Genomic DNA, 19,315 nt, shown 5'->3' with positions numbered 1-19,315 from the left:
TGGAAAGAGTTGAAAAAGTGGGTTGAACCTGATTGAACTGAAAACTGAACAGTGAACATAATGACTTGGAATCAGATTGTAGTCAAAACACTATGACTCAGACTCGGTCCTCTACTAGCTTACTTGGACTCGGATTTGGCTCGGTATGAATTGAAAATGACTCGACTAGACTCGAGTCAAAACTATAAAAGTGAAATTGACTTGTGACTCGGAACCTTATGACTTGGTTGCAACCCTCTCGATCCAATACCAGAAGACGAATTTTGTGGTTTTCAATAAGTAGTCACTTATGTCTTCATAGTATCGCTGTCTTATGATACTTTTCAAACATTACTTAATACAGTCCATCCTCAAGATTACCGGACCACGACTGACCTATCGATCTCGCTTCTCATTACATGCTGCCCCATTTCTTGTCGCTTTCTTTTTCTACACTATCTTCTTTACTTTCATTCATTCAGTGTGCATGCCTCCTCTTTACATCGCCTAGGCCAAGGTGCGTGTCTGATTCCATAGACTACTCCTATCGCTTCGACATCTTCCCGTCTTTCATTGTATCGCATTTTTTGTGGTGTATTGAACGGATAAAATTGCTAATAAACCAATGATGATGATGATACACCTTAAATTTAGAAACCCTACTTTGAACCACGGACTTCACAAGGGTTATATGTTTGAAGAACGCTTGAAGCAGCGTGTACTCCAAGTAGACGATGGTTGAACTATAGACACTGTTACCTCTATATAATTGAACTATGGAGAATGTAGTTGAGTTATAAAGACTATGGTTGAGCAAGTGGTAGAGATTGTGATGATTTATCAATATGCGCCACGGGTCATTGATCCGCTTCAATTATTTATGCTTAACTACCGGGTCATCGCTAAAAACACAGTCATGCCTCAGTAACTTATAAATGCCGCAATTCGGTTCGCAAAGCAGCGTATTTGAAGAACTTTACTTTTTAGACATAGATTGCTGGGATTGGTAATCTTACCGTACTCGGCGAAGTCATGAATGATCATCAACTCTCGAAGATAACAACCGGCATGGTTAAGGCACCGATTAATCCGACCGATGGAACTGTTTCTACTTTGCATGATAAGGACAGGCCGCATCATCAATCCACAATGCAGGTAATACATGTGCGCGTGTGATTCCTGATTCGTATTCGTTTAATGAGTCATCTGAGCGTGTGATTAAAAGACTCGTATCGAAACTTCCTATCTTTTCATTGTATCGCTATCTTATGGTATGATAAAAAATCAAAAAACGAACAAGCGTGGATCTTCTTTACATCGCTTAGACAGGCCAGTGGTTCTCAACCTTTTTAACCTCACGGACCGGTAAAACTTCAAAAAAAATGTTGCAGACTGGTAAACTTTCAAAAATCAAATCAACCCTAAATTTATTTACGACAAATTACGCAACTCAACTTGCTCAAATGTAATATTGGAAACTTCGTTTGATTTATTGCCGCATTGCTGCCTGTGGTTCTATTGCAGGACAACGAACAAGGACAAAAATAATAATTTCTAATTACTAATAGTTCATATCGCGTGAACTATGTTAGTTTCTTGGACATTGATGCATAGATGCATTGCATTATTGAAGTTTCTGCAAAGTGAAGCTCGCGAAGTCAGACTGTTAAAGACCACTAACTTGAGTGTGATTGATCTGTTTATTTTCAAAGAAATGCGACTTTGCTGTTTGCTACAGCCTCTATTATACCGCCAGCAAGTGTAGCACTGTCGGAATGCAACGAAGTTTGTTCAAAAGTCTCAATAGCATAGGACTTGTAGTATACTTTGAACATTTTCGTACAACACTTGTACCGTTGTAAAGTACACAGGAAATAGACCGTGAACTCTTCTATTAATACACAATGCAGAAATGTACATTCCAAACTTCTAAATCAATTCAAAATTTGATGTTTTTTTTCTTTAATAAATGGACAAGCGTCTGACTTTTTGCATTTTGAAATTGACACCTAGTGTGAATTAGTGTACTGTGTTTAGTGACCTTTTTCATTATCTTCTACCTATTTTGTTACTCTTCAACTATTCCGCATCGTTCTACAGGATTTGTTCAATGAAGACTCGCTTCATGTTCACCAACCAGAACCGCGTGGCTTTTTGAAAGTTACCGAATCCGAACGAAATCCGGGAATTGACCCGTTCCACACGGAGAGGGACGATTTGACGCGGCAATTCTACCAGAAGATTCAAGACCTCAAAAACGAACAAAGAAAAACCCTGGAGATGATCGATCGCTTAAACTCGGAGGCCGACACCAGACGCTACCAAGCAAAAAATTATCCGGATCATCCGCGGATTACAGAAAGCGTTTTCGACAAAAGTAAATACCGATCTCAAAGCGAAGGAGTATTTTTAACGGAAAATTCCGACGATGAAGAAAAGCAAGACGATGTCAAGGACGAATCGTCTGACGAAGAAAAAATATTCCAACCCCCTCAGAGGGTGACGATCTCCGATTCCCAGCATAGTAGGAGAGAGAAAGTGCGGCATATGTGGGACGATTTTGATTTGAGAGAATACGTTCGCCCGGCCGAATCGATGGCGACGGTAGAGGAGGTCAGAGAGACGAGACCGAAGTCGGCTCCTATAAAAAAGAAAGTGTGGTCGCCTGTGATTACGATACCAAAGCCGTTTAGCATGACGATACGAGAAGAAAATAAAAAAGCGAAATCCCACACGAGGTATGTTCGATCGAGATATTTCTGAATTTTTCGTTTGGGTCGGGGCTTTCATTCGCTAAATTGAAGCGGAACAGCAACTGGGCCATCGCCAGGTTTTTGATATTGTTATATGCTAAATGATGTATTCCGGTCTCTCTCGTGAATGTCATTTCAACTCGGCAATGCAGAGTTTATGAGAGTCAACAGATTACAATTTTGATAATTCCACCTACATTGGTCAGCATCGAAAATGTGTCTTGCAATTTTTAATACTGCCTTCGTTCAAAGATCGACTAACTATAATCAGCGTCGCCTTATCCCAATCTAGTTTTTTCCATTTACTTATGTGAGCAGTTTTTCTACTTCTACTCGAAGTAGTTTTTGCATGTCTTGAAACTTGCTACTTCTACTTGTAATTGCGTAGAAATTTACACAATTAGTTCTGCTTGAGTATCAGCAATGATTTCTGCAGGAAATTAAGTTTGGGATCTAATCAGGATCAAGCCTTACAAATTTAGAAAACTGAAAGCAACAGGGAAGAATCTTTTGCAAACGTCATATCAACGCACTTTGTCTGTGAATATTCTCTCGAACCAAGTGCGTCTCCACGAATTTCAGATCCTCCGAAGCAGTCGCCAAAGAGGCGCGCAAGCGTTTGGAACAGGAGGAGCTCGAAATACAGACGAGAATAAGGCCGAGAGAGCCGCCCGCTCACACGTTCTTGCCGTTGTTCGAAGAAATTACGGAGAGACAGGAGCAGCGTTCGAGAATGAATCGGGAGCACGCCCAGCGGACTCTGCAAGCGATCGTTAAGCCGTTTTCGTTCACAGAGAGAGAGGAGGCTAAACGACGGGAGAAGGTCAGTCGGTTACCTCGCAGGATTGCCTGACCGAGTTGTTTCGATCGGTAGTGGTGATGCTGTTGTGCAGTTTCTGTAAATTACGTTCTGACATCGAAACCAACTGTCCAGTCATCCCGCATGACGAATTGTCCCTGTGTAACAATTTTCAGTTTGAATGCAATGCATTTCAACAGTAAACAGTATGCGGTTTAGAACACATTCATCATGAGCAGGTGGAAGTATACCCATCATGTTTTGAACGTTTCTGAATTCAATACTCCCAGCAGAAATGATCAGATGGATATCTGGCTAGGCATCTTTGTTACGCCACCGGTATTTTTGTGCGATTCAGGCTACCCTATGGCTTTTGTCGTTCTGGACTGTAGGTCATTTATTGTGTCGCAATATCCAGCACAAGGCTGTTTGGTCGAGCATCCGTGCTAAATTTAGCCCTTGAACTTCGCCGTCATTTAGCCCAATAGCCCTTATTCATATTTGATTTCGCAATGCGTGTATTCTCATATTATTGACTAGGGTTGGATTATCCGGATAACGGTTAACCGGTTAACCGGTTAACCGCAGGTATTTTCACTATCTGATATCCGGATATTTTTCTGCCGGTTAACCGGATAAAAAAGAATCGTTGCTAATGCATTTTACACGTTTTAGTAAGCTTCAATAAGTCGTATTCAGTGTTGGCGCGGCCGATTAACGAGAAGCGTGTTGCCAATTAGCGAGATGCGTCTGTACACATCGCACAATGTAATGTGACGCGATCTCCTGCTGAGAAGATCGTTAAATTAGGTCATTGATTGCCGCGCGTTCGGCTATCGTCTCTGGCCTGAATTATCGCGTCTTCAACAAGCCGATAGTTCCACTGGATTGAAGAATCGCATCTGCAATAGGCCATGTGCAGTGTACACACTATTCCATCGCTGGCCTGCACAATCGCATCTTCATTGGCTTGGTGCTCACGATATTATCGTTGACCTACACAATCGCATCTGCAATAGGCCTACGAACGATATAATCGCTGGCCTAACCATCTCGGACCCAGCATGCATTGGCTCCTATCTCTCGATGGCTTGTTGACGATATGCCGTTAAGTGTATTCTAATCAGTGATTCTGAGAGTGACACCGCGAAACTGAATGACATCGAATGTTCGCAAAAATGTGCGTGCGTGCAAGCGTAATTGATTTCCGCTGATGATTAATTCGAAAAAAAAATCGAAACCTGCTGATTTTGTATCAATCCCCCTACATTTCCGGCTGGCTGCGTGCCTGATCAGCACGTGAATTAGAGCGAGGTATCATGTCGGCATCAATTCCAGTATCAGCTAGTCGTCCTTCTAGTACTCCAAACCTAAACATAAGGATGGTCAAAAGGATGTAAAGCCGTTGAAGTTTCCGGCGTACGACCTGCCAACCTTTTGACTCTCTACGAAGCACTGCTTTCTATTCAGCCCACTTCTGTGGAAGCTGAAAAAGCATTCAATGAACGTGGACTCTTTGTTACAAAATTCCGGGCCCGGCTACAGGATCCCACAATTGATGCATCTGTGCTTTAAAAAGAGGGCATTGCAGAAGCAGTGAACATTAAATTTGCGTGGTTTTTCTTGTATTCGCTCATACTGCGCGCTTGGGTAGGTACTCTACAATAACACTGTGTAATGATTTTGCGATCCGTTTTACATGCAGACCTAATGAAATCGATTGTCTCACTCAGCAGTTATTATCCGGTTAACCGGTTAGATAAATTTCAAAATATCCGGATATATCCGTTATCCGGATAGTGAAAATTATTGATATCCGAACTAACCCTATTATTGACCCTCAGAGTAACACGGATTCTTCATTATGATTGTACGGCCAGACACAACGGTTCAAGTTCTCGCATCTGCGTCGAGCATTGATTGTAGTAATGATAGTAAGAGTAAATTTGTTTGTGTACTGAAACCTTCTGTCGAGAAAGAACAATTTTGTCAAGGGAGGATTTTCGTGTTGTCACTATCTTCCCAACATTGACGCCTTAAAACTTTGATTATCTGTATCACACTATCCAAAGCATGGAGCATGAGGGTATGCATGTTTGAGGGGACACAGATTTTAAGCAGCTATCAACCCACAGCATTTTCCAATAGTGTATGCCATAGTTATGGTTAACAAATGAGAGGTCATTCATTTTCCCCCCTAGTGTAAATTGCAACATTTACTTGGCAATTGTATGAAAGGCGCATACGGTATTTGAGCTTTGTAATTCGCTCTTAGCATGTATGACGGCATAGTGAGTGGTGCCAGCCCTGATGATGAATGAAATCCCATTGAACTGTCGAACTGGTGTGTCACTTCTAGGAGAAGCTACAAACAAAGGAGAAAAAGAAGCAAATAAAAGCAATCAAGTCCATGGCGCAGTTCGTTGCCAGGCCGGTCCCTCCGTCAGTCCATGACCCGACCATAGCCGACAAGATGAAGGAAGAAGAATTGTACCGGCAAATCAAAAAGAAATTAAGGTAACACTAAAAGGCCCTTGGAAACCGGTTCTCATTAGCCTAACTTGATTGCCTTCTCGATAATAGCATGTTGCGGTCAATGCCTTGCAAAATGCAAGTATATATCAATATAAAAGCATGATTGATCATGGGGCCCCTTTGTCTTAGTTGTATGTAATCAGTTACTTGTGCCGTAAGCAGATTGTCGACATTGTATTATTGGTTGGAATCGATTTCGCAATTAGCCTACCCTTTTAGGTCCGAGGATATGATGCGATCGTCGGCGCTTCCGCCTCGCATGCAATCTCACGAGATGATTTATGCGGAACGGAAAAAAAAGAAGCAAAAGGACATAAAAAAACGGACGAAACCTTCGTTCAGACCCGAAACACATAATATGCCAAATTTTGAGGTAGTGTAATTTACAATTGTAGCGTACATATATATACATACATAATCATTACGGTAGAGTGAATGAATTTGAAAATAGGATTCAAAGCCAAGTTTGGTACTAATTTCTGATGCGTTGTTTCGTTCAATTCTTTCAACACTTCGAGAGATCAAACTTTCATTAACCTATAACCTAAATGGAACTAACCATATCGCAAATGGAAATTATATCCAATTGAGTACGGTAATATATTCATATTGAAATAATGTGAAAAAAATATGAATATTTTGGGTTGACACTCATCAGCAACTAGTAGAGAATGGGGAAAAAAATGTTGTATGTCAACAATCCTATCACCAAATATGATGTCACCGTAATGAAATTTCGAATAATCAAAATTATTACAATATGAATGTATTATTCAATATTGAAGTTCTGTACCTCTCCGAGAGTTTTCGAATATTAGTATTGATTTTATGACGTGAAAATGAACTTTAAAATTGGTGTCTATTCACAAGTCATTCCATGATTTCCATACATCAAGTCGAGTCATTTAGGGCAGTGACTCTTGAGAGTCAACCCATCCCAACCGCTACACTAATGGCCGGCATATTGAAGGAAAAAAACTTTACCGGTTCATGATTCTCTGAAATTGATCGTTGGTGGAGAAATAGTTGTTCCGTGGACTTTGCGTTACAACACTTGAACTTCATATTTCCCTTTGATGTACTTCTAAAGGTGCTGCACCGCAGGGATGACATGGAGAAATTTGCGAGAAAAACCTGTGTGCAAACCACCATGACTGAGCCCTTTGAACTGAGGACGGCCAGTTTGAAGAAAAAGAAGGAAGCGCAGATACTAGCGCAACGCAAGGTCGACGAGGAAGAGGAAAATTACCGGAATTCCGTCAAACCGTTGCGATCGAGCAAGCAATACACAGGCGTCGCATCAGGTAAAAGCAAATATCTTGGATACGTCTGGAAGAAGTTTTAGCTTGTCTTCAGCACTAGTCTAGGATGTTAAGGCAGCTTGGTGCTTGAGTTCCGTTCTGGAGTGGCTAGGATGTCCCAAGTCTTTGAACTTTACCCCTTTTTTTTCATCACGAATATTTTATGCTTATCGTAATTGTTGTCGATAATATTATGTCTTTTGTATATTTTTATCACAATTAATTACTGTGCTGATGCTGCTATCATTGTGGTAATAGGCAAATGGGCACCATATTTGATTCAATGATTAGTAGATCAGCAGCTTCCTAAATCCTCAGAATCTATGTAGTATGGTGTTTAGAGCTGCTTGGAGGAATCTTATATTGCGACTTTTTGCAACTTTTCTTCATTTTTTCATACAACTTTTTGCAGCTTTTTCGATTTTTCATGCAACTTTTTGCCCCTCTTTTTGATTTTCCATGCAACTTTTTGCAAGTTTTTTCTGCAACTAACTTTTTACTGGAAATTTTTTGCACTATATGTAAATAGATCGCTTGATTATTTCACTGTCGTTCAAAAATGAAGTCGGTTCTTATTTGACATACATTCAGACTGGACCGCCGAAAATTATATTTTCACAGCGTCAATTTTTTCAGGCTGTTGGTTTTGTTGAAGTCGCCAACATTGAGTTTTGCTACGGCGCCTTATATACGGAACGATTCGAGTGTCTATTACCCTAATAATTTCAAGGCACTTGTCCATAAATGCAACTTTTTGCTGCAAGTTTTGTGACAAATAAGTGCAAATCTCCACGGATTTGACTGCAACAGAAACTTGCCCTAATGTTTAGTAAGGCTTGTTGAAATATCGTGTCGCATGATTCGAGCGCCGGTGTTTTTCAGACACCATTCCCACCAGGATGACAGAATCTGCGAGGCTACGTTTGGAAGAGACGAAACGAGCGATCACGAAAGCGGAACAGGAGTTGGTAGAGTTGAAATTAAAGGAGAGAGCAAGAAAAGAGAGAAGGAAGCAAATGGCTCAAGAGGTAACCAGACTTTTTGCGTTTTCAATCTTAAATTGTCCTAAAAGAGCTGGATTAACTTATTGTCTTGCTAATGGGAGAGACACGCATCCCACTAATAACAATGTGCTCGTACCATTGCCTTAGACCCCCTGGGTGAATTGTGCGCACCTACGAGATTTTGGAATTGTTTTAGATTTTTAACTCTGGGGGTGAACTATTTATAGAAAATAATTCGATATGTTTTTTCAATGTGTTGATGAAAATTTGGTGGTCAATTTTGTATGAAAAAAGGACAATCAAACGTTTCATGGCCTCAGACGACAATCGATTTGATTTAAAGAGGCAAATTTAAGTTAAGTTGGCGAGGCAAGAGTTGTGAAACCGGACACTTCCTGGTTAGTCCAAATCTATTGTCAAATTCCTGCCTATACGGCCGTAAACCAAACTTGACGCTCATTGGTCGAGAGACAATGGCCATAGAAACGGCGCAACAACGGAGGACGCTGCATTTACCTAAGCCTTAGTTGGCACTACGATGTATTCCTATAGCGGTGTAGACTGTATAAAAACGACAAGATTACAGTTATATCTTTATTTCTTCATCAATAATGAAATATATGAAATATTTAGTAACACCTATCAAAATATAATGCCGAAATACTGCTGTGTTTATCAATGCAGTGCCACCAATGGCAATGGACTCGGGAAGAACAGATCTTTCCATTCATTTCCTTCCAACGCAAAGGACAGAAAGGCTTGGGGATGCAGAGTAAGAAGGCATGACTTCAAGCCTACTTCCACAATTTTCATTTGCTCCTACCACTCTTGCAACGAAGACTTTGCTGCTAGTGCATTAGATACACCAATACAGTTTAGAAAATCACGTCTAAAAGAGAGGTGCGATTCCCAGTCACAATCTCCGTGGTGAAGTAGAAGATATACGCGCATTGCAAAAAGGCAGACCCTGAACTCCATGCCGTGCTGTCTTCCTCCAATGTTGTGGATTATACCTATTCAGGAACTAGTTCTGTTGAAGATATAGATATGTTAGTCCAGTTCCGTTCCGAATAATAAATTGAATTTTATGGCAATAAAGAATACAGAAATGCGAGTTCGAAATATGACTTGAGTATAGTTGGCTGAGCGTCACATCCAGATAAAATTCCTGGAGTTTTGGAATGTTTTGTTTTCAGTCAGGGTCTCTTGATACTTTGCAAATCCGCATATCCTTTGTAGTCCAAACAACAAAATGTGCCCACTGCCCAGTCACTATTAGCGGCATACATTTGGGCCTGAATTGTGACTGGGAATCGCACCTCTCATATTTTCTAAACTGTATAGGTGTAGCCTATCTAATGCACTAGCAGCAAAGTCTTCGTTGCAAGAATGGTAGGAGCAAATGAAAATTGTGGAAGTATGCTTGAAGTCATGCCTTCTTACTCTGCATTCCCAAGCCTTCCTGTCCTTTGCGTTGGAAGGAAATGAATGGAAAGATCTGTTCTTCCCGAGTTCATTGCCATTGGTGGCACTGCATTGATAAACACAGCAGTATTTCGGCATTATATTTTAATAGGTGTTACTAAATATTTCATTTCCTTTCCTGATTCTAATATTGATGAAGAAATAAACATATAACTGCAATCTTATAGTTTTTATACAGTGTACACGGCTATAGGAATACATCGTAGTGCCAACTAAGGCTTAGGTAAATGCAGCGTCCTCCGTTGCTGCGCCGTTTCTATGGCCATTGTCTCTCGACCAATCAGCGTCAAGTATGGTTTACGGCCGTATAGTCTGATTTTCAAAATCACTTGAACAAGAGTGAATTTTAATGACTTGTAAAAGCAAGAGGAGCTTTAATAATCACAATGAGAACGCAAAGCAAGGGCAAATTTCACAACACCGATCACGTGATAGCTATGCCGCTAATGTTGACCATATTCTTGGTTGAACGTACTGGTTATTTTATGCGTGTATCAAATGTAAAGTTAATTCTTGACTTAGAGGGAGCAAGAGAGAGTCTTTTGTGTTGTCCTGTGCCGTCCGAGATGCTTGTTCTTGAATATTTCATCCTGATACTGTACGCAATTGTCACCTTTAACTTGTTTTATCTTATGCCGGCTTACTTTACCGTTTTGAAATTTCAAGATTGTCTTTACGTTTTAGGTGGCTGCTAGAACCATGGCCTCTGACATGGAAATCGTCACACCATCCGATTACAGAAGAGAGAAATTGAAGCAATATCAGTAAGATAAAGGAACAGAAACTAGCCATTAGCCCAGGGGCGGGCAACTTCTCCAGTCGGTGGGCCGGATATAGGAAAATTAAGTACTTGGCGGGCCGGATTGCTGAATCGATACATTATTCGCCCATTTATCCACATATACAGGGAATAAAACGTATTTAATGAATGTATTTTAACGACAGCAATTTCACTTCAAAGCCATTTCTCACCGATAATGGCGAACACAATGTGAATTTGAGAATAACATTGTCATACAGGCGCCGCCATGTCTGCTTCTCTCTGATCAATCAACACACGGTGCAATCCCTAATTAAGATTTCAAGGCGTTCGATAAGCCCGGTAACCCTAATTTACCAAGATATCAATTCATTAGGGTTGAGTAGGTGACGAGATAGCGTCGTTGTTCAACTGTTTAATTAATCTCGATATTGAATTCATGCAGCCCGCGTCCTCTGCGAAATTTGAAAAGTGGCCTGCGACCCGTTTTGAGTTGGCGACCCCTGGCATGTAAGCGGTGCCTTACAAAAGCATAGAATTGTGCGGTGCTACAAGTCGGCGGTTACGGAATCAAAAATAAGAAATATCAGCCTGGTGTAAATGACCAATGTAGTCGACAAAAATCATGATTACCACAGATGACATTGGGGTTGAGTGCATCGTAAATGCCGATAATTATATTGGAAGCCTTCTCGCTTCGACGATCTTACGCGTAAGCTCCACTCTCGCAACGCTGCGCAGTGCGCATACACGTATATAATATAGGCTTACCATATTTCGGAAATGAAAAAAGAGGACACTTTTTCAGAAATTTCAGACATGCAAAACTGGAGAAGAATTCTCAAAAACCGGTAAATTTTTCCCACTTCATGATCGGTTGACTAAAAAAAAAAAAAAAAGGTCATCACTCCCGCTCAGAGCTCAAAATCACGTTTTTCACTCCACATTGCCAGGTGGATGACTAAAAAAAAAAAAAGGTCTTCTTTTCGCTCAGAGCTGAAATCACCGCTTTTCCCTCCGAAATACCCGCCGGAGCTTCACTTCTGCGCTAATTTGCGGCATATCACTCGCAATTTCCTCTAAATCTGACCTAAATTTTCAAAAAAGAGGACAAAATCTCAAAAAAGAGGACAAAAGGGCGTCCTCCGAGGACACTTTCAAAAAAGTCAAAAAAGAGGACAAATCCTCTAAAAGAGGACGTATGGTAAGCCTAATATAATAACATACAGTCACTAAAATTGGACGTAGTAAGCAAGTACTGGGGAATATGGGCAGACTGGGGCCGCGTGTCACATTATCACGTAAGACGGCAAACTGTCCGCGGGCCGGACAAAATCCCTTCGCGGGCCGTATGTTGCCCGCCCCTGCATTAGCCTTACATTACACTGGTCAACACATATTTTTAGGCAGACAAAGTGAGAGTGGTTTTGGGGGTTCTGGAGGGCACTGAATCCGAATATGACCTTAGTTTTTTCAAATCGACTCTGGTTGTGGAGATAACCCATGGGGCTATTTTGACCAAAATATCTCATTTTCGCGGTAATGACTAGATAAAAAATCGGCTCTGTCGTACTATAAAGTTTAGAAATTCAATCTACTCATTATTTTTACACACAGAAGACTCTTTTAAATGAAAATACAGCCACAGCACTGGATTAGGGGTAATTGATTTATCATAGTTACAGACTTTCACGGATATCACGTACGTAAATAAACTATAGTCGTGTATAATAAGTATTTACCTAGATACTCAAAGAACGTGTCATTAATTCAATCAGTTTTACGTCAACCACCTATTGTAAGTTTGAAATAATCTGTTGAACCATAACATTATTGATATATTTTAAATTACAATTGTTTTTTTGTACGATTTTCGCCTGTAAGCTATTTCGTGCAGTTTCTCGAAAGGTTCCGGCAATGGTCCGACATAATATGTTCCATTGCTCATCTCATCTGCCCTGATATCTTTCTTTTGTTGTTCTGATGTCTTGGTAGAACCTCTCCCCTTGCGAATCAACAAGATGATCTGGAAATATTTCAAGATGACTGAACAGGAAGTGGACTTTTATGCTCATATTTGCGCTCAAGTTTTCGATATTCAGACATGAATTTTCGGACCTAAAAAGTTTTATTCACTACATCCTAGGAGAAATTACATGCAGTGAACTCCTTTCTAATGTGAAATTGGAATCTTTCATCGGTATTCGAATATACCAGATACCAGATTTAAGCTTCTCGTTTGATAGGATTACTATAGGTATACCCACTTTGTTGGCTCAGCGGAAAATTATCCATTTACCAGTAAAATGAAATGAGACGTATATGAGTATTATAGTTAAGCCTTTCAAGGACGAATTTTACAGCTTTATGCTCCACTTAAATCTTGGTAGAATGACCAATTGATACAGGGCAATATCTATTTCCGTTGTGCAAAAGTACAATTTTTAGGCTTGACAAACTGCTTTTTTTGTCATGTTAATATTGATAGAATGACTGAGAATGACATGAGAGTTCTTCATAATCAATTAGGTATTTACGCGCAGTACAAAATTAGAAAAAACTACGATTTTCTTCCTACCGAGTGAAATATTTAAGGGTAAATACAGTCATTTTGGGCTATTTTAGGGGTATAAATATCTTCTGACAAAACTAATGTGATATTCGTAATCAGCAACCTCAAAAACCCCGGAAACGGCTCTCGGATGTTCTGCCTAAAAATATTTTTTTCTTTTTGTTCACCAGTGTTATGAATACATTTATGACTTTAGACAGTGCGGTGTCTAAACGTGACGTGGCGATGTCACTTGATGATTGAAGGGCCCCGCTTCGTCGTACAGTTCTCTTGGTGCATATCATGTTATCTTAATAGTAGATTTGTGGACTACGTTTTGTCTGACTTACCTTTTTGTAATCTTTGTATCCTGCATTTTCAGTGTAATGATTATATTGCATAATCATGTACATCACCTAGCTATTGTCGACGATACATTGCTCTCATGTATTCTGCTGTTATCTATTGGTATTGTGGTGATGATTATGAAATTGGCTGTCAGTGTGAATTGACGATGTCTCGCTGTATTGCTACCCGGTATAAACTAGCATTTGTCTTGCTTTCAGAACACAGCAACGGGCCAGGGACAGCGAATATCAGAAAGAACTCAAAGAAATGAACAACAGACTGAAACAAAGACCATTGCTTTTTGAACTTCAAGCCCAGGTTATACATTGAATTTTAGGAGGCACCACTCGTTGTCAGTGTTGGCAATCAATCTATTTGTAGGCAAAGCCAACTTGAGGACCAGGGAAATCTAGACTAGCTCTTTTGAGTACTCCAACACAGTGGTGCTTTTTTACTGCCCAGTGATCACTTCTGTTTGTAACTACCAACTTTAATGCAGAAATCAGCGCGAGATAAAGCTGAAAAGCGTTACAAGGAGATCTTGAGAAATTCCGGACTCAGCGACGACATGTTTGATGACGCCACCAGTCCTTCGCCGGGAAAGAAGACGCAAACCATCGACGATTATAGCGACGACGATTTTGAGAATTCGCACGATAAAAGGTAAAGGAGCAGATACCTGTCCGCCATATACCGTACACGAAATACAATACAACATGTTGAAGGCTGAGCTTTCTGCGAATGTGATCAAAGCAGTCACTGATGCTACAAATGGGAAGGGGTGATGCTGTAAAATAATAATCGAGTTCAGGTTGAAGTGACTGATTTCGTAGTGTCACCCTGTTGACCTTGGCAATCTGAGTGTTCCGAAAAATAATGCACATTCGTCCGATATCACTGAAAATGGAAGAAGTATAGACACAATTTGACTTTACAATTCTCTTGAGTAGTTACAAGTATGGATTACTTCAAGTAGAAGTGCTTTGTTTGCAAGTCTCGGTCCATACGGAATGCAAACTCCACAAGCATCTTTTTGTACATATATTAGCAAGAGATTTGGAAAGTACTCGAGGTCAGGCATAGAAAGTAGATTTTGGATATCTCAGCATCGCCCCTGTGTCATTTTCGTAAATAGTGCATGTTCATAGTGTCGGTAGTCATTTCGTGTTAGTCACAATGATGCATGGTTGTAACGACTCGAGACTCAGACGGCCAAGACTGACATTTCATTGTAATTTCGAAGAATAGTAAAGTACCATATTGTTAGGATTTCGTCTATTGGTACTGGTACTTGAAAATGCGACCAGAAACTATTAAAAGTGAGGAAAATTAGTATATTATAAATGCGAGCCATTCGATATCACCAAACAGAGTTATAAAAAAGTGGGTTCGACAAGACTTTAAGTGGAAGCTGAGCAGTCGACACAATGACTTGGGCTCAGACTCGAGTCATAATACCATGACTCGGACTCGACCCTCCGCTTGCTGACCTGGTCTAGCACTTGACTCGGTGTTGAATTGAAAATGTCTCGACTTGACTCGAGTCAAAACTATAAAAGTGAGATTGACTTGTGACCCTGCGATGATGCGCCTGCAATTTCGAAATTATCCGCTTACGAATAAACGCTTTTAAAGTGTGCGCCCCAATCGACCAAATCTACGTTTGGAAACTACTTGCATACTTACTAGACCTTCATTTTTTCCTACCACTTGAGTTAGTTTTGTCATGTTTTCAAAATCGCTACTTCCACTTGTAATTGAGTTAGTTAGTTCTATTTTAAACCTTCAATTACCACTTGCACTCGACTTAGTTTTGACGTAGTTTCAAAGTCTCTACTTCTACTTGTAATTCAGTTGAAATATACTGCCATACTTCTACTTCCGCTTCAGTACTATGGGTGTTTGACAATCTCCGGCAATTTGCCATGTCGATGTGTAACATTTCCGCTCGTAATTTAAGCGGGATGTCTGCGCACAAATCTGTGACGTTCGAAGACTCCGGATCCGAAATGGAAGAACAAATCGACACGGCTGACGACGGCGACAAAAGCGGTGACGACAGCCGGAGCTCCGTGAAGAAGCAGCTGGACTTCGATGTCCAATGACGGCTCACCATTCAAAATACATTTATAGAGTATAGTTTACGTATTTTTAATCATCTATCTTCTCGTCTGTGACCAATAAAATTATTGATTGGAAGGGTAGCTGGTTGATTTCGATTGTAGTTTCGGAAATTCTTGCGCGTGGAGGAGTTAGATGTAGATTAGGAGCGTAATTTACTGTCTCCGGCCGCTGTAAGGGTCGCAGTCTGACTGTGGTGTCCAAGCTAATCGAAAATCATTTTTAATCTGTTGTTCCTGGTGGAAAATTTGTTGAATGGGCATTCTGTCGGATTGCAAAGGATTGAACAGTTTTTCACCACCTATTTCCACTAAAATTCGATCCAGCTAGCTACGAAAACTTATGTAGCCTGCGTTTCCAACAAAAACAACTATATGGGTCCGTCAAATCACCCCAAAATTCATCTGTGACATACACTCAACGACAAAAATGAACTACGTCCTACTAGGATCCGAGGCCTTCAAAACTCAACGACAAGCGTTGTGTGGCCTTATTTTCGAGCAAGTGATTAGCTCAGACATACAACCATTCCCGAAAACTGCACCCTGCACCGAAGTCGTTATTTCGACTCGAAGTAGTCAAAACTACGCGAAATCGTTCTGCATCCTCCGCTTCCAACAATATCTGATGCAGGCCTAAGTCCTGTGGCCTCCGTTTCCAGCAAAAACCGACTCGTGGCCTCGAAGTCGCCGCGAAAACAGTCCTGTGGCAAAACTGACTCGTGGCCTCCAAGTCGCTGGGAAAACAGGCATGTGATCCCCTTTCCCAGCAAAAACCAACTCGTGGCCTTTGAAACGCCTCGAAAACAGTCCAGTGGCCTCCGTGTCCAGCTGAAATCGACTTGTGGCCTCTAAATCACCGTGAAAACTGTTCTGTGGCCTCCGTTTGCAGCAAAACATGATTTGAGATTGAGTGATCGACTAAACCTAGAGGCCTTCAAATTGCCAGTAAAACAGTTTCGTGGCTTCCGTTTCCAGCAGGGAATCTGAGGTTAGATCTTGACTAGATATCCCTGGCGTGTCCTCAGAAGTAAAACACCTTTTGGGCGTTGTTTCCGGCAACGCGGCTATTCTGCGGCCGTCTCAATTGGAAGACCGTGGCTCGCTCTCGTCTCAAAAACTATTCTGTGGCCTCGTATTTCTCATTTACGCCCTGATCTGCACTCTAATTGTATCATGTAACATTCATCCCATTATCTTTCAACTCTATTGAGCAACATACAGAAGAATTGCAACATTTTAAAACAAGATTTTCGAACAGGAAACAAATGAATAGAAAAATAGAATTTGGCGTGTAGTTTAGTAGCGACAGTTCAGCGAAAACGGAGTTGCTCCAGCGTCCAGAGCTTCCGAGAATAGCTCAAAATTTCTTTCGAAAAGTGTTGAGAGACTTCGTGTCGACACCCACTCTACGTAAAGTTCGTTTGACGTGCGGCAGCGCCTCTTCGATGAACCATTGACGGCAGAACATGATTTTCATGACATCGCAAAGAAGATTACGTTCGCGCTTCCTGCAAAAATTACATATTCCGTTGAAGAGGTCAATCGAACCATGTAGATACACTGTACAGTGTACACACAGTACACATAGTATTTTACAGAGACCAATGGTGATGGTGATGATCGGTAGTATAGCGGATCGGGTGAGCGCTGCAGTTTATCAAAGTAGCAAGAAAAACTATTGGACAAATCACACAATATCTTCAATAGTTCCAGCGCGTATCAAACGAACGAACGGTTCGAAAACAGTGCATTACTTTTCATTCAGTGTGCACGTCTCTTCTTTACTTCGCCTAGGCTAAGGTGGGTGTGTGATCTTAATGGCTCCTCCAAGTTGTTTCGAAACCTTCCTATCTTTTCTCTGTATCGCAGTCTTGTGATGTTTTGAAACGATGAAAATATTAATAAACCTGATTGATTGATTGATTGATTGATTGAAGTTAACAATCGAGTACTGTGACAATACTATGACGTAAAAGTACTGACAGCGTTAAATTGTTCCATGCTTGGCATTGAAAAAGACCCCCATTTTAATTCAGCGATTGTTTTCATCACAGACGCGCATTTCTAAACTGCGATACGTGATAAAAATTACTTACAGCTGAATCAAGACTTCTCTGTTGCGAGCGTCCTGTAGCAGCAAAATACGTAATTCTTCGTCCCTCGCGATCTCGGAGGCAAATTCGATGCGGCCAAGTTGTCTGCCGCACGCCACGCATGCACCGTCTGAAATCGATGAAGTTTATCAGTATATATCGTACCGGCGGTTTACACTTGTACGGTGGGTTGTAGCACGGAGTAGAATACGTATGGTGGGATGTAATGAGGGATACTTCATGTTGTCTAGCCTAGCCTCTAGTACAGTGGTTCCCAACCTTTTTCGACTCATCGCCCCCTTTTCAAACTCCACACCGATCATCGCCCCCCAAATATTGGGAACACAAAAATGGACATACAGACTGAAATCACCGGCGAGTTGACTAAGAAAAAAGGTCAACTTTTCGGCTCGACCTCGAAATTACACTTTTCCAGCTAAATTTTGGTGAGTTGAGTAACAAAAAAGGTGATTTCTCCGACTTGATTCCCAAAGGACCGTAACAGCACTTCGTCAGCTCCCCCCACTATACGTTGGTCTTGACCCATTCCATAGGGCGACTTAGACCCAACTCCACCGATAGCTCTTTACCGCGACTTCTCAGCACAAATTGGTGGACTCTTTAGTTAGTCGGCTTAATTCGCGCGAAGCGCGAAAAATTTCTATTATTCATGTTTGAATCGGTCAATTTGATCGGGAATTGCATAAATATTGCCATCAATTTTTTATCCTCTCTCTGCTCATGTATTCAGATTTACCGGTAAAGCTGAGTGAGGTGTCTTGGAAAATGTAGGGCCCTTAAATAATAATTGAACATATTCGGGCAAACCCGTGGGTATAATGACTTCGTTACGCAATGACATTTCGTGGCCTGTCTGCTATGTCAAAAGATATTCAAATCGCCCATACGTACTAAACTAAAAGACGCACACGATTTCAAATTGGTATATCTGCACTGGCAACTAATTTTTCTCTGCGAGATGGCATTTATTTGTGGGGTTATGATTGGACAGAACAGGAACATTTGGCGCCAGCCATTTAGGCGCCTATGGACAATTAAATATATATTTATATCGTATATATATCGAAGTCGGTCAGCATAAAGGCAGTCCTTTTCCGCCAAGGTTTTCTCGTTCTGGCACACTTCTCGGAGTCGCATGTTACATGGCCATGTTACATGTCTTGGGTCTTGGTGCGTCATGGTGTGATAATGGCTGACGCCGAGATGCCCATCATTTCTATACCTCATGCGTATTATTTCTTGCAGGAATGGTATCCAATAAGCAAGAAATATGCGACCACGAAATGGCGCGCATCGCGAAAATTTTTTGAAAAAGTTGTCTAAATTTCCAAAATAATACTCTATAATTAATGTAAATTCACGAAAAAATTGTGGACCCCCTTCGAGCTCGGCCCCCCCATCTCAATTGGGGGCTTGGGTGTGGTAGTTACGGTCATCGACGCCGATATAGCCATTTCAACGTGTCATCGCCCCCTATCGCCCCCTTTGTCCGTTTTCGCCCCCCTTTCGCCCCCTTGGCTATTTTCGCCCCCCTGAACCGATAAATCGCCCCCTGGGGGGCGA

The 19,315-nt window shown here is 41.1% G+C and overlaps 2 protein-coding genes across 4 annotated transcripts in view; one reads left to right on the top strand and one right to left on the bottom strand.

Annotated features, from left to right (window-relative positions):
• The first annotated feature begins 895 nt into the window (after positions 1–895).
• LOC145444888 (protein FAM161A-like) lies at positions 896–15,719 on the top strand. The gene is made up of 11 exons (XM_080322937.1): positions 896–1,134; positions 2,080–2,717; positions 3,315–3,555; positions 5,891–6,048; positions 6,286–6,439; positions 7,157–7,370; positions 8,250–8,395; positions 10,541–10,620; positions 13,734–13,833; positions 14,015–14,178; positions 15,476–15,719. The coding sequence occupies exons 1-11, from the start codon at positions 1,012–1,014 to the stop codon at positions 15,618–15,620; spliced, it is 2,163 nt and encodes a 720-aa protein (XP_080179063.1). The 5' UTR covers positions 896–1,011; the 3' UTR covers positions 15,621–15,719.
• A 1,104-nt stretch (positions 15,720–16,823) lies between these two features.
• Positions 16,824–19,315, bottom strand: part of LOC145444887 (uncharacterized) — a 34,892-nt gene continuing 32,400 nt past the window's right edge. For all 3 annotated transcript variants that reach the window (XM_080322936.1, XM_080322933.1, XM_080322935.1), the window contains exons 18-19: positions 17,735–17,861; positions 16,824–17,146 (exon numbers count right to left, since the gene is read on the bottom strand). In XM_080322936.1, the coding sequence (XP_080179062.1) occupies positions 16,996–17,146; positions 17,735–17,861 (278 nt within the window). In that variant the 3' untranslated portion in view covers positions 16,824–16,995. The remainder of the gene's footprint in view (positions 17,147–17,734; positions 17,862–19,315) is intronic.

The sequence above is a fragment of the Botryllus schlosseri genome, chromosome 8 (assembly GCF_051294905.1).
Source record: "Botryllus schlosseri isolate E-star chromosome 8, Bs_hap1, whole genome shotgun sequence".
NCBI classification, from domain to species: Eukaryota; Metazoa; Chordata; class Ascidiacea; order Stolidobranchia; family Styelidae; genus Botryllus; species Botryllus schlosseri.
The sequence above is the reverse complement of the archived record's forward strand: the minus strand, read 5'-3'. Positions and strand labels throughout refer to the sequence as shown.

What these genes read in the sequence shown, in the direction of transcription:
- LOC145444888 (XM_080322937.1), top strand. Translation starts at nt 1,012, where the DNA reads ATGAATGATCATCAACTCTCGAAGATAACAACCGGCATGGTTAAGGCA. An exon ending in AAAGCGAAATCCCACACGAG is followed by an intron (nt 2,718 to 3,314) that starts GTATGTTCGATC and finishes CACGAATTTCAG; the next exon opens with ATCCTCCGAAGCAGTCGCCA. An exon ending in GGAAGCAAATGGCTCAAGAG is followed by an intron (nt 8,396 to 10,540) that starts GTAACCAGACTT and finishes TTTACGTTTTAG; the next exon opens with GTGGCTGCTAGAACCATGGC.